The following is a 13,333-nucleotide window of genomic DNA, read 5'->3' as shown; positions in this document are numbered from 1 at the left end:
CCCTCCCTAGTTTAAGCCATGCTCATAAATAAAGTTCCTTATTTATGCTGCTTTGCTGTGTTCTCTAAAAAGAGGGTGTATATGCACAGAGAGGGCCCTGTACTTTGTGTTACCTGAACAAAGTCAAGGTAAGAGCTACAAAGATAGGGCCTTGCTAGTACCAGGACTGGGAAAAACAAGGCTTACCTAGGCCATAATAAAGATCACCCAGTAACCATGACCTGACAGGGCGTTTCTTTTCACCTGTCTGGGATATTTATTGTTCACACATCACCAGTGAATCATAGAATAGCTGATTGGAAGGGGCCTTTAAAGTTAGCCATCTAGTCCAGCCCCCTCCAATAAGCAGTGGCTTCTTGTCATGAGTGTGAGTTTCAGACAAAATTTATTAGGGAAGCCCTCACATTGAGCCATGAGGTGCAGAAAGGACCCCCTTGCTTTATAAATTCCTGCTCAGAGAGGAACCAAGGTGCAGCTGAATCTAATCTTAGCCTTAGACTGTCAGTGGTTTAAGCTTTAGAAATTATAGAGGTGTGATTCAACTTTTGTACAACTTTTTCCTGTAGGATAAATGATGGTAAACCAGGTCTATATAAAAATGAATGATTTATTATGATAAATTATTAGACAAAGAAATCTTACTCAGAATTATTTGCTACACACTATAGAAGATAAAACTACTAGGATAGGATGGTACAGTGCAGTCTATCAAAGCAACTATATTAAAGCAATTCTAAATAAAACTAGCAGAAAGAAATAGTTATTAAAGCAGATATTGATGTTATTCATCCATACCAATGACCATGGGCAAAATCTCTTTCACTTAGCCTTAAGGACTAGCTCTGAGGGGTGTCCCCACCCAGAGGAGGAATCTTCATATACACTCCGAGAAAGGATACGGTAGAAGAACCTAACCGTATGTAAATGGACTGGACTTTTATAGTGTACAGTGACTGACTGCCACTCATATATGTCCAGGTCAGCTTAGCAGCTTGCCTGCCAAATCTTTACCTCACTGTCAGGATGCTAATTTGGGGGTTGATGGGTCAGACTGGTGTTGTCAGAATTCAACACCAAAACCAGCTTGATGCCCTCTCTCAATCCACCACTGGACTAATAGCCTTGTAAATGAGGCATCGTCCCAGTTGCTTGACCACATTCCAGGGCAGGGCATCCTGCTAAACGTCTTCGTCTAGATCAGGTTGCTCTGAGCCCTGTCCAGCCTGGCTTTGACCACTTCTAGACCTGTTCCAGCGTCTCACCACCCTCACTGTAAAAAATATCTTCCTTACATCTAGTCTAAATCTGCCTTCTTTCAGTTTAAAGCTATTCCCCCTACCACTGCATATCCAAGTAAAAAGTCCCTTTGCAGCTCTCTTGCAGGTCCCCTTTAGGTAGTAAGAGGCTGGTATAAGGTCCCTCCAGAGCGTTCCCTTCTCCGGCCTGAACATCCCGGGCTCTCTCAGCCTGTCTCTACAGGAGCGGTGCTCCAGCCCTCTGATCATCTTTGCCTCCCTCCTGTGGACTTGCTTTATTTAACAGGTCCTTCCCGTGCCGAGTGCCTCGGAGCTGGGCGCAGCACTCCAGCTGGGGTCCCAGAAGGCAGAGGAGAGGGGACAATGTCCTCCCTCCCCGGCCGGTCACCGTTCGGCGGTGCCGCCTGGGCCTCGGCTGTGCCCGGGCTGCGGCGCTGCGGCCGCTCCGGCCGCCCTGGGCCCGGCACGGCCGCAAGGGGCCCGGCACGGCCGCCGGGCGGCAGCAGCGGCCCCGCAGAGGCGGCGCCCGCTGAGGCGACGTGTCCCCGGCCCGGCCGATGGCCGCCGCCCGCCGCTCCCGTGCTGACCGATGTATTTGAAGAGGCCGGCGGGCGGGCTCGCCTTCTGCCTCTTCTACCTGGCCTCCAGCTTCACCAACAAGGTGAGCGCGGGCGCGGGGCCGCCCCGCACTCGGACGGGCCGGGCGGGGCTCAGGGAGGTGGGGGGCGCCAGCTGCCGGGCTGTGGGAGCGGGGGCCAGGGAAGTGCAGGATGCAGGGGCGGGAGGAGGAGAAAGAGGAGAGACCGTGCCCTGTGCTTTCCCTGCCCTGCTCCGGGAGAGCCGGAGGAGCAGCCCTTCCCGGACGGGACTGCCCCACAAGTCCGGGGCACTCCGGCCAGCCGCCCACCCCTGTGTGCTCCCCAAACTGCGGATACGGTGCCGGTTTCGTTTCGCTCAGTGTGTGACGGCTTTACTCTTCCACGATAAATGAGTTCCAGTATTGTCTTGTTTAGGAGGGCAAGGAGGTTGACGACATATCGTTCCAATGAATGAAGTGTTATAGAGCCAGAAGTTATGCTGCACTGAAAGTATTGCTGATGCTGTATATATTTCATTATCGGGTGTATGGCAACTGCGCTCATTCCCAAAAGCAGAGCTGTTAATTGGAACAATGTTATCAACTATCCAAGGGGAAAATGTGAAATATTCAAAGTATTATTTTAGAAGTGAAACAAATATTAACTTCCATGGCAACTTTGTTCCTTTGCTTAATTAACACACAAATTAAGGACAAGAACTTTGTTTTCCACTGTGTAACAATTTCATATTAGTGTTGCTGAAGTGTCTAAGTGTAAGAAGTAAGCTGAAGATGGCCACATTGTGAATAAAATTGTATAATTTAAGCATAGTTTGAAAGTAGTTTTTTCACTCTGGGAGGAGGAGTTAGAGTAACTACTCCATGCTATACTTTTTGTCAGAGAGCGTGTCTGTATTTCTGGTGCAGATTTCTGAAAGAAAAAAAATATTGATGAAACAATCAGGGTATGAATATTCTGAGGGAGGATCAGAGAAAAGCAGCATTTCAGAGGTGAAAATGAAATCTTTTCTGGGCGTTGGCCAGTGGTTCCAAGATACATTTGCCATTAAGGATGCCCAGAAGTAGACTGAAGTCTAGACATGAAGCAAAGTTGTAGGGAGAGATAATGCACTTGATTTGACAGACTGCTGGGAGCAGTGATTAGTTAAATAGAAAGGGGCTAAAAGAGCTGCCAGGTTGCATCATGGATTGGGAAGGGTATTTATTTGGCTTAACTGTGATTGAGGGGAGGTCACAGGGACGTTGACATAGGGCCTCCATTTTCAGACCGGCATGTAGGTTTTAGTGTAATAAAGTTTGAAATAGCCAAAATATAGGCATTTCAGTTGGTGAAGGGGTTTGCAAATGCAAGCAAGGGTACAGATGTGTAGGTAGATCATCCTGTATTAAAATGCATGTGGGATTTCTGACAGCTGTTTGTGTAAAAGGACCTGTTGTGAATCAACATGCCTTGTCTCTGTATACTGATGCCAGTTTCTTAGTGACACCCCACAAACCTGAAAACTGAACCTTGCAAGGTGCTCAGCACAGTCTTCTCTCTGCTGAAAGCTTTCAGCTTCTCTTTTTGCCCTTGACAGCTTCTGCTGGCTCCTGGAAGGAACAGCAGGTCCCTTTCATTTCCTCTGAGGAAGCTTCAATCATTCTTCTTTGCAGAAGTGGTATTTATCTGCTTCATCATGGGAAGATGTTAGACCTGGAAGGCATGTATTTGTGCCTCACATTTGCATATATACATATTTAGTGTGAAGAGACACTAGCATTCATACATGCAGGCCCAGACAAAGAAGGCTAAAGCAATGACACAGATTTTGCTTTTTACCCCCATGTATTACATCTCTGATGGGCTTTATGGGCTGCTTAATATTTTATACGATGTGTAAGCAGAATGTTAAGTCTGTGAGATACATTAGTCAAAAGGAGACAATTATGCTTAGATTATTGCTCTTGGTTCTGCCAAAGATTGCCTGTTTGGTATGATATGATTTTAATTGACTGGTGCTCATGGCTTTTTGTTCCTGTTAATCCTTTTCCATTCAGTGTGATGTACAGACTGTGTTCAGAAAGTGAAAGTGCAGTTCAGAAGACAGCCTTCTCCATTTTTCAGTGTGTCCACTCCATGCCTCATGTATTTAGTGTCTCTTACTTTCCACAGTGACTGAGGCAGCATCCAGCAGTTCTGGCCTGAGAAGTGGCATGAATGAGTGATTTAGGTCTCTCAGAGAATCACCAGAAAAGGGATGGGCAAAAGCAGATTTAATATTAAAGTGAAATCACAATAAAGTTTGTTGGTGAGGTTCATTCTACTGCCATCAATACTACATTATAACAGTGTTACATCATTATTGCATTACTACATCATTACATTTATGCCATCACTATTAGATGGTTAAAGTAGACAGAGAAAAATCAAACTAAAATCAATCAATCTAAAAATCAATAAACCAAAAATTATCTGCATAGAAGTAAGAACAGGAAAGGGAATAAGATACTGAGTCACAGCAGTATAGTGGACCCACTTAACTCCAGATTTGATCAATGGTTTAGTCTAAAGGTTATAGCAGCACTTAAACATAGCAGCTTTTAATCAAAAGCCTGATTTCAGCAATTTAACAAAATATTAATATAGAATTTAATATAGGCATGACAGTGACTCACTATCTTACTTAGAAACCTGATGTACTTAAGAATCAAAGAGAGTAATATTCATAATGAATTTGCTACAGCATATCCACATTCACACACACTCAGACCTAAAGGGACATGTACAAGGTATATCCAGGAAAAATTCCCCTCAAATTCAGTGAAGTACTCACTTTGTATGTCCTTGCATCTTCTTCATGAGCAAAGGGTTGAGTCTTGAGTAGTGGTTGGTATCAGCCCAGGATCCATTATCATCCTTCAGAGATCTTCCAAGTGTAGCAAACTAGCTGGCTCTGAAGGTGTCCCAATCAGAGAGAGGATGATAGTTGCATCCTGCTGTGATCCAGGGGAGCTTAAAGGGTCTCAGGACTGCTGTTTATAGGGTCACAAGAGAGTTGGGTTTAGATGAAGTGATTTTCCTTCCTGGCCTCAATGTGGGTTGGTAACATTCTTTGAAAGTTCAATAATGAAAGTGTTGTTCTACTTGGATTCTTATACAGGCAAGAAAAATTAATCTCCAAGGCTGTGTGTTAAAAAGCAGGAGCTCACTGGACAGCATTAAGTTCCTGAGAGCCAACAGTGTTCCTGATGAGCTCAGGTGGAACTTAGCCCAGGTGCTGTTCATTGAGATTGGGGCCTGTCAAGCATTTCAGAGGTCATAGTGCAGCCCTGTGAGGGAATGGGCAGGAAATACACTACAAGTGAAATTAAGAAACTTTTTTTTGTCTTTTCTATCAAAACAAAGCAAAATGAGTGCTTTTTGTGTTTGTTTTGTTGCTTGTGATTGTTTGTTAATATTATGAACTGGGAGTGTTTATATCCATTAATTTGCTATTTGTTTTCCAGTATGTCCTGTCTGTCCTGCAATTTACCTACCCTACCCTTTTTCAAGGGTAAGTATGGTTTTAAGGATTGTGGTTTGAAAAATGACTTTAACATCCTGCTGTTCCATGCTGAAGCTAACTTTACTACTTCTTGTTCTTACTGGCTTTTGTTGTCTAGAGATCATGCTTCATGAAGCCTTAATAAAGCATTCATTAATGTGTCTTGGTTAATTTTTAAATATCATGGAAGTGATGTAATTGAGATATGTAGAGTCCATAATTTCTCATTTTTCTTAAAATCCTAAGCTTCAGCATAGAAAAGCAGCAATTACAGTACAACCTCTCTTCTTTGGAATAGAGGAAAATGTGGAAAATGTGTATTCATGGTGCATTTTTTCACTGTGCTAGAGAAAACCATGCTTAGCCTTCTTTTCCTGCTTAGCTTTGGTTGTAAGTCTGCATCATGAGTCACTATCATATCTTAATGACTGTAATTAGAAATTTAATGTTTTAACAAATGTCCATATATACCATCAATGCTGCTGATGAGACATTTAGTGAAAATCTGGCCTCTTAGAGCCAAGACTTCCCCCATTTTTGAGATTGTGTTAAAATCTGCAGACACTGGGTATCTTTACTTCCTCTTCTGCTGCTTAGCATAGCTTACATTTTTGCCTGACTTGAAGTCCCAGGACTACAATCAACTCTAGAAATAGTTGCCTTGGGAATCTCCACTTTGAATCTATTCAGCTCAAGCAGATATGCAGTGAATGCTTTCTTCAGTTTTGGCATACACACAGAGATTCTCTCTTGCACAAAGCTTTTATCATTTGGGGAGAGGGTTTTGAGTAATTTGTGTGAAATAGACATGAATCAACAGAAAAGTGTATTTCAATGGCAAGCAACTGCCTTATGGCATGTGTATTACCACAGTTATTACCTTTTTCTATTATTTGGAAATGCAATTGATATCTTAATATTAGCATAATATTAATACTTTTCCCTAAATTCTGGCTTTTAAAAGTGACCTTTCCTTGGAATTTTTTTAGTGGCTCAGATGCACTTTCATTTAGACCTGCGACAGATGAGGAAAGAGGAAAAGAATGTAATTCTCAGTTCATGCTGTTACTGTTCATTGTCCTTGGTTTTGTTCTCTGTATAATCTGAGACTATACTGCATAGTCCTAAGCATCTGAAACTTTCACAAGCTTCTGTCCTTAAAACCTGAGAGAAGAGGAAATTTTTCACAATGAAGCCGATGGGATTTCACCACTGGTTTGGATAGAGCATAGTCAAACCTGCAGCAAATGTGAGGGAAACCTGGCTTTTAAGCTCTCATGTGCTCTTCATCCAAAAAAAGGTGAAGTGAGCTGTGATAGTAGCATTGAATATTTACCACTATGCACTAGTGCTGCATAGAGTGAATATTTGTTTATTTGTACGTGTGTGAGAAAGATTTTAAATATTGCTTAAATGCATTGTAATGAATGGGAGTCATAAATAAGCCCACTTCTATATCTGTTATGGATGTTAATGTCATTTAACATTATAATAGGATATCTCTGTCTGGACTGTGGTAGATATTCAAGGATTTCCACCCAAGGAACATGGAACACCTCTCTGAAAACCACTAGCTTAAGGAAGAAGAAAGCTGATAACTTATTTTAAAGTGTAAAAGAAATCAGTGTGCATTACTTGGTACTTTTTCTAACTTTTCTGCACATATTCCCTAGGCTTCACATATTATTTCCTAGTGTCATTCTGTTTCAGGTGGCAAACATTGGTGGGTGGACTTCTGCTTCACATCTCCTGGAAGCTGGGCTGGGTGGAGATAAACTTGTGTTCAAGGTACTGAAGGTTTTTTGGTATCTGCCCAACACTTCTTTTCTGTAGCTGGATTACAATATAGTTAAGTTACTCATGGATGTTATTAACTGGCTAAAATAGAGTTTGATGTATGTGGGGGTGTGGGTGTTCTGCTTCACAGATGTAGAAGAGAACTCACATTTTAGTTAAATGGGTGTTCAATGACACACATTAAAACCAACTACTTTTATAAAGGGGATTTAATTTAACCTTGGTAAGACAACCAAAAAGCCCATAGTGAAAACAATAAGGATGTCTTATCCAAACATCTGTCCCTAAGAAACAATCTCTTCCCTGGATTGTTTCTTAGTATTGTAAGAGAAACCTTGGTAATGTTAGTTAAGAGCATTGACACAATCTTCAGCAAAACCCTCAGGGCTGTGAAGTCTATAAATGTGATCTGCCTTTTTCTGAGAGCTGTGTTGCATAAATGGGGATCATTTGCCTTTTCCTAACTGATGTTAACAATAAAACTCCAAATTAAATAGTGCTTTGTAGACAAAGATCATTGCTTGAAGTGAGTGTGACAGCACAATTCAGAAGAGTCATCATGCTCTGCTCAGGTGGATCCATTCTGCAGTATGGAATGCAGCATCTTTTTCATTGTGCAAAATGGTATCATTTAGAAGATGTATGCCCACAGCAATCATTGGATCTTCATCTCAGGAGATACTAAAATCTTTCCTGGGTAAGGACCTGAGTAATGTGACTTGACTCTGAAGCTGGGAGAGTTTGGACTAAATGACTGCCAGACACCCCTTCTAAAGTAACCTTTTCTCAGTGATTCTGTATTAGCAAGTGACAACTGATGAATTTTCTGTTTGAGATTCAGACAGCTGGCTTGAAAAATTGAATTTCCTTACTTGGAATGAAGTCCTGTAAGTATGTCAGAAAAACCAGGCTGTATTCTGTTTTCATGTCCCTACAAGTGATTACATCACTACGGAAATATAAGTGAGGTTGTAAATGAAAACAGAATTCAGTTTCCTATTTTATAGCTGCAATAAACTGAGGATATAATAAAAGCTGTCAGTGACTTTGGCAGAGACAGGATTAGGGTCCAAACCTTGCTTTACTGGCAGTTACTGATACATATATATATTAATATCAAATTTATATTGTTTGTGCAGATTTTGTCATCACAAAACAGTCTAGAAGAATACAACCATCAGTAAAGTCCTTTTATAGTTCAGCTTTTCTACGCTAATGAATACTTCTGCTTCAAATCATGAAATTGAAGAAGTTGAATCTTTTTTCCCAGCTTGGAAAAGAGATTTTTTTCTTTTCAAAACCTGGGAAGACATTAAAGAAAATAGAGGACAAGAACCACTCACTGATGTTGAAGAGATTGTTTTTATATAAAGGCTTGGATGAAAAATTAGTTCATGTTTTGACCCTGGAGACTTGGGGCCACTAGATGTCAGCATACTGTAGGGAAAGGGGTTAAAATCCCTCTTGAGAAACCTCTTAGTTAGCTTGATTAATACAGAATACCTGTTCTAAAATAAACTGAATGGAACAAGCAGAATTAATTTACATGTTTTGGTTATAATTCATCCAGCTATTTAAGCATGAGTTTAAACCTGTCTTTCTTCACAAAGATTAGGCACATGCGTTATTGCTGTGCAGAGGTGGATTTGTAACATCTCCTGTATTAAAAAAGAAAATCAAAGCCAAAACAAAAAGCAGCCTGAAAACCCAAACATGGAAACTCTCTAAACCTCCAAAGCATTACCAATAAAAAAGCTCATCAATAAACAAACAAACAAGCATAACGTGCAAAGGTGATTTTAATGCTACTACTGGGATATGGACATTTCCATCCCCCCTTACAAAATATGTCTCTGAATCTATCTGTTGGTTAGAGGGGAGAGTTTTGTCTATGTGTAGGATACTTAGAAATATCATACCCAGTCTTCAGTCAGTCTCATCATGCTTCAAATAATAAACTGCCATCCATTTGTTTGTTTATGTCCACAAAGTCTCGATTTTTCTGTCACATGGACTGATCTCATATACTTTCTGAGCCAGTTCAGGTTATCCCAAAGTGTCTCAGCAGAATTAAGTTGTTACATAGAGATCATTGCCCTTTGTCGAAGGTCCAGAATACTAACCTCACTATAAACACCAAATAAATACTTATTATTTAGAGTAATCTTAATCATGTTTTATGGATAACCTGCTTTGCCTCTGCTTCCCCCCAGGACATACTATAAGGAACTTTCTCTCTTTGCTTCTTTACAGCAAATGTTGGCTGTCTGAAAAGCTTTTTTTTTATCCAAAACAAGGGCTCTGTGGAACACAGAGGAACATGCAGCATCTGCATAATGCTTCCAGTCTGCTGCCCAGCTTCTGCCTAATCCTTGTAGGCACATAAGTCTGATGTGTTCTGATTGGCATTTCTTGTAGTGCTGCATTTCACCCATATCTAAGCAGCAGCTCAGAGCCTTTCTTTAAGTGTTGTTTGGGGGAACCTACCCATTGCCTACCATGGGATTTGGATTTAGCCCTACAACAACCACAAACTCATCAGTTCTCTTCCTACTTTTCATGTACATCAGTCTATTGCCAACAGGAGAAGCTGCTAATTGGTTTACATATAAGACAGATTGTTGATGCTGACACGTTACATCAAACATCCGTGCATTCTTTTTCAGTCCTGAAATTCCCACTTGGCAGCATAAAATTCTACCCTTACATCATGGAAAAAGCATCTGAAGTCCTTTTCCATTGCACTTCGCAGAATTGCATTGGAGATGAAGACATATTTGGGATTCCTACAATTTAGTGGTGGGGAACATGAAAGAGTGGTATTTTTATGTTCTAAATGAAAATTTGGTTTTTATCATGTGTTCCTTTTATCTTCCCAGAGCCACTTTCTTTTCTTCCCTCCCCCTTTCTTCAATTTGTTGCTGTTCCAATAGTGCAGGGGTATTTTATTAGTGTCTGATGTGAATTCATTGGTAATGAGGTATGACAGTATTAGATCTTGGACTTGATGAGACGCCAGTTGAAGTCAGTAACCTCAGAAGGAACAGTGTTTTTATAAAAATTTATGGAGACTAGTCAAGAAAACCCAGGGCAAATATTTATGCCAGTTAAAAGATCTAAACATTATTTTTGTGACCCTGGGTTTTTGTCATCTTGGAAAATTATATGTATAATAACAGAGGAAATGTGGTATTTATGGTTTTTCCCTTGTCTGTGATTGCATGAATCTTTGTGCATGTTTTATCTTTATTCGTCCTGTTTTGATTTCATTGTTTAGTGGTCTGTTTTCTTGTGTTCCATGAAATATGCTGGTGTACCAGTATCTACAATTACATTCAAGTTGCACATGTTAATTGGAAGTATAATGCAAACTAAGGAGTTTGGTTTTGTTTTGAGAACAAGCAGTTTGGTTTTGTTTTGAGAACTAGCACTGCCCATTAACATTTTCTCCACTTTAATTCCAAGGTTGGGAAGAGTGAGTGGGGCAGCCATGTCTTCAGTCCTGGGAAGCCCTTGATTCAGGCCTTTACCTCACAGCTACTGCTTTCTTCCCTTGCCAAAAATCTTACATTATTCTCTCTGAAATTTACTACCTACCTGATCTCTTTTTCCCTTAAGTAACAAAATCAAAAATAGGAGAAATGCAAGTTCTGAAGCCCCTCTCAGAACTGAAACCTGACCCTACTGCAGTAACCATGGTTAAAAAAAATTAATCAGATCAATCTGATGACTTCATTCCTCCATTAGTTGTCAAACTGCCTCTAGGAGTTTGGCTTAGTCAAAGGAATATAATTAGGAAATCTCAAGAGATAGGCTTCCACAGAGACAACCTGATCTTTAGGAAGAATCTCTTTGTAAATCTGGCTGAGAAATGAATGTGTGGGTGGCCCAGTGTATTTGTAGATAGTGAAAATGTGTGCTGTCTGTGCAAGTGAGCCATTTTATGCCTTCATTTGTCGGGTTTCGGTCCTTTCACAGAACATCAAGGAAATTAGTTGAAATGTCTTTCCTTTAATACCAATAGCAGTCATTTGTAAGAGAGGAAAAAACCCAAAAAACCAGCGTGATTTTGGAGGGAGAGGAGCCAGGGAAAGAGTAAAACAAAGAAAATATATCTGCAGTTAGTTCCTCTCTTGGATTAGACAAAATTAATAATTTCTAATTTGGACTCCTTAGTAAATGGGAAGAATACTGAGCAATCAGATACTGACTTTAACATGCACATGTTTGAAATTAATGGACATATATATGTATTATTACATTCCTTGCAAGCAACTGTTGCTTTCTCTTTGTAAACAGAATGTGGTGAAATAATGGGATTTTAATTGCTTTCACAGGTCTGAAATCCTGTCATGGCTTCCTGCATCAGTACTTTTTGTGGGCATTATTTATGCTGGCTCCAGGGCACTGTCTAGATTGGTAAGAAACAAACCAGTAGAAGTCAGTTCTTTATTGCCTCTACTTTGTAAACAAAGACCATTCCCTTCATACATGGTGTTTAATGCTGTTCCTGGGTTGAGGGAGAAGGAGGGAGGAGGACTTTAAATAATAGATCCATTGTTAGCGGAGCTAATGCAGTGGTCCAATCCTACTACGCATCAAAAAGCATCTCTGTGACAGTCTGAGAACTCAGCATCTCTACAGAGCACTTAGTGTTTTACTGAACAGATCCTCAGTGGTCTGAATTGTACAGGTAGGGAAGAAGCTGAAGAAATCAGTAGCTGTAACTTTGCAAAAGGAGGAATGGGTTTGTGGGATCTGTGGGAAATCCTTCCAGGAAACTGATGAAGACTATTTCAATGAGAAGGTTTTGATTCTTTGCAGGATTTGAAAAAATAAATAGAAAGTTGGAAAGAGATTATGGGAAGGGTTAGATTACTCCATTTTAGGATTTATTTGCATCACAGTAATTTACCAAATGTTTACAGAATGTCAAATCGCCTTTCATGAAACTTGAATGCTTTATGCTTAAATTATATAGTCTTCCCGAAAAAAGTAAAATAAATTGGTGGCACTTATTTTTTAAAAATAACAATATTTTGCTGCTGTTGTGCAGTCTGCAAGATCAGATCCTGCACTAGTTCCCTTCTGCATTCTGTCAATGCATCTTAATGTAGCTCCAGAGCCAGCTTACCCCCGTCACCTCCTTAGCCCTAAGCAGAATCAAAAGGGACTTTTTTTACCCGATTCTGATTGCAGCGATCCCTTGAAAATCCCAGTAGAGAGATAGAGCAGAAAAGAACAGGAGGTCTCTGTCCTTGTAAGCAAGGTTGGGGGCCTTATCTTGGACACAAATAATCTTGGGAAGGCATGTGTTTAGAAGCCCCATGGTCCCAGATCAGTTCTCTCTCACTGTGATTGCATTTACTTCCTTTTGCTTCCTTGTCAAAGGAAGTTCCACTTGCCTTCTTTAGTGTAAGGTAAGCAAAGTCCCATAAGGAAAGCCCTGTCTGGGAGCACCAATAAAGCCTTGGCAGCAGCCTCTTTTCTCCTTGCTCACCTGGGTGGTGGAGAAGATAAGAATCACATCCTCTTTGTTATTTCTTCTTACTTCATGGTCATCCTGCAAGTTACTGTATTTGCCTCCTGTTCCTGCTCTGGTCATTCATGAGTGAACTGCACTGGAGTGGCAGAAGGGCTGTGAAGGGCTTTGATTTGTATCCCAAACCTTTCTTAAGGAGCATCTCACATTTCTTAATGGCTTTTGTTGTGCATGAATGGGGATTTAGAGATCTAATTCTGTGGCCATTTTACTAGGCAAGACAAAATGAAAAGCAGTTTTGGGCCATAATTATTATTACAGTGGGGCCAAATTCAATCCTATGTAGAAGCTTTACTTACAATAACTTTGTCTACAACAATTTTATGACACACTGAAAATGAAAGTGGACTCTCCCAAACTCATAGCTGAATTGGCTCATCTCAACAGCATATTTTAATTAAGTGGGTTTGTTTCTAAATCAGAAATTATGTGTACTTTTATTAACAAATCCAAGGGGACCCACTTTCAAACACTCCTGTATGCTGGCAAAGCTACAACTTTAATCTCTGTTTGTGCCTCTTCCTAGAGGTGCTGGCAATCTCCCCAGACCAAGGATTCGGGGCTAGAGCTGGAGGAGGACTGCTTAGATCTGGACTGTGATGATTAAAAAAAAGTA

General features: G+C 40.6%; 1 protein-coding gene across 3 annotated transcripts in view; it reads left to right on the top strand.

The window, feature by feature from the left end:
* The first annotated feature begins 1,773 nt into the window (after window positions 1-1,773).
* TMEM241 (transmembrane protein 241) overlaps window positions 1,774-13,333 on the top strand; it is a 54,433-nt gene continuing 42,873 nt past the window's right edge. For all 3 annotated transcript variants that reach the window (XM_058812863.1, XM_058812855.1, XM_058812847.1), the window contains exons 1-4: window positions 1,774-1,917; window positions 5,341-5,387; window positions 7,089-7,166; window positions 11,513-11,594. In XM_058812863.1, the coding sequence (XP_058668846.1) occupies window positions 1,846-1,917; window positions 5,341-5,387; window positions 7,089-7,166; window positions 11,513-11,594 (279 nt within the window). In that variant the 5' untranslated portion in view covers window positions 1,774-1,845. The remainder of the gene's footprint in view (window positions 1,918-5,340; window positions 5,388-7,088; window positions 7,167-11,512; window positions 11,595-13,333) is intronic.

This window comes from Ammospiza caudacuta, chromosome 1, assembly GCF_027887145.1.
Source record: "Ammospiza caudacuta isolate bAmmCau1 chromosome 1, bAmmCau1.pri, whole genome shotgun sequence".
Classification (NCBI taxonomy): Eukaryota; Metazoa; Chordata; class Aves; order Passeriformes; family Passerellidae; genus Ammospiza; species Ammospiza caudacuta.
Note: the sequence above shows the minus strand (reverse complement) of the source record. Positions and strands in the feature narration are given on the sequence as shown.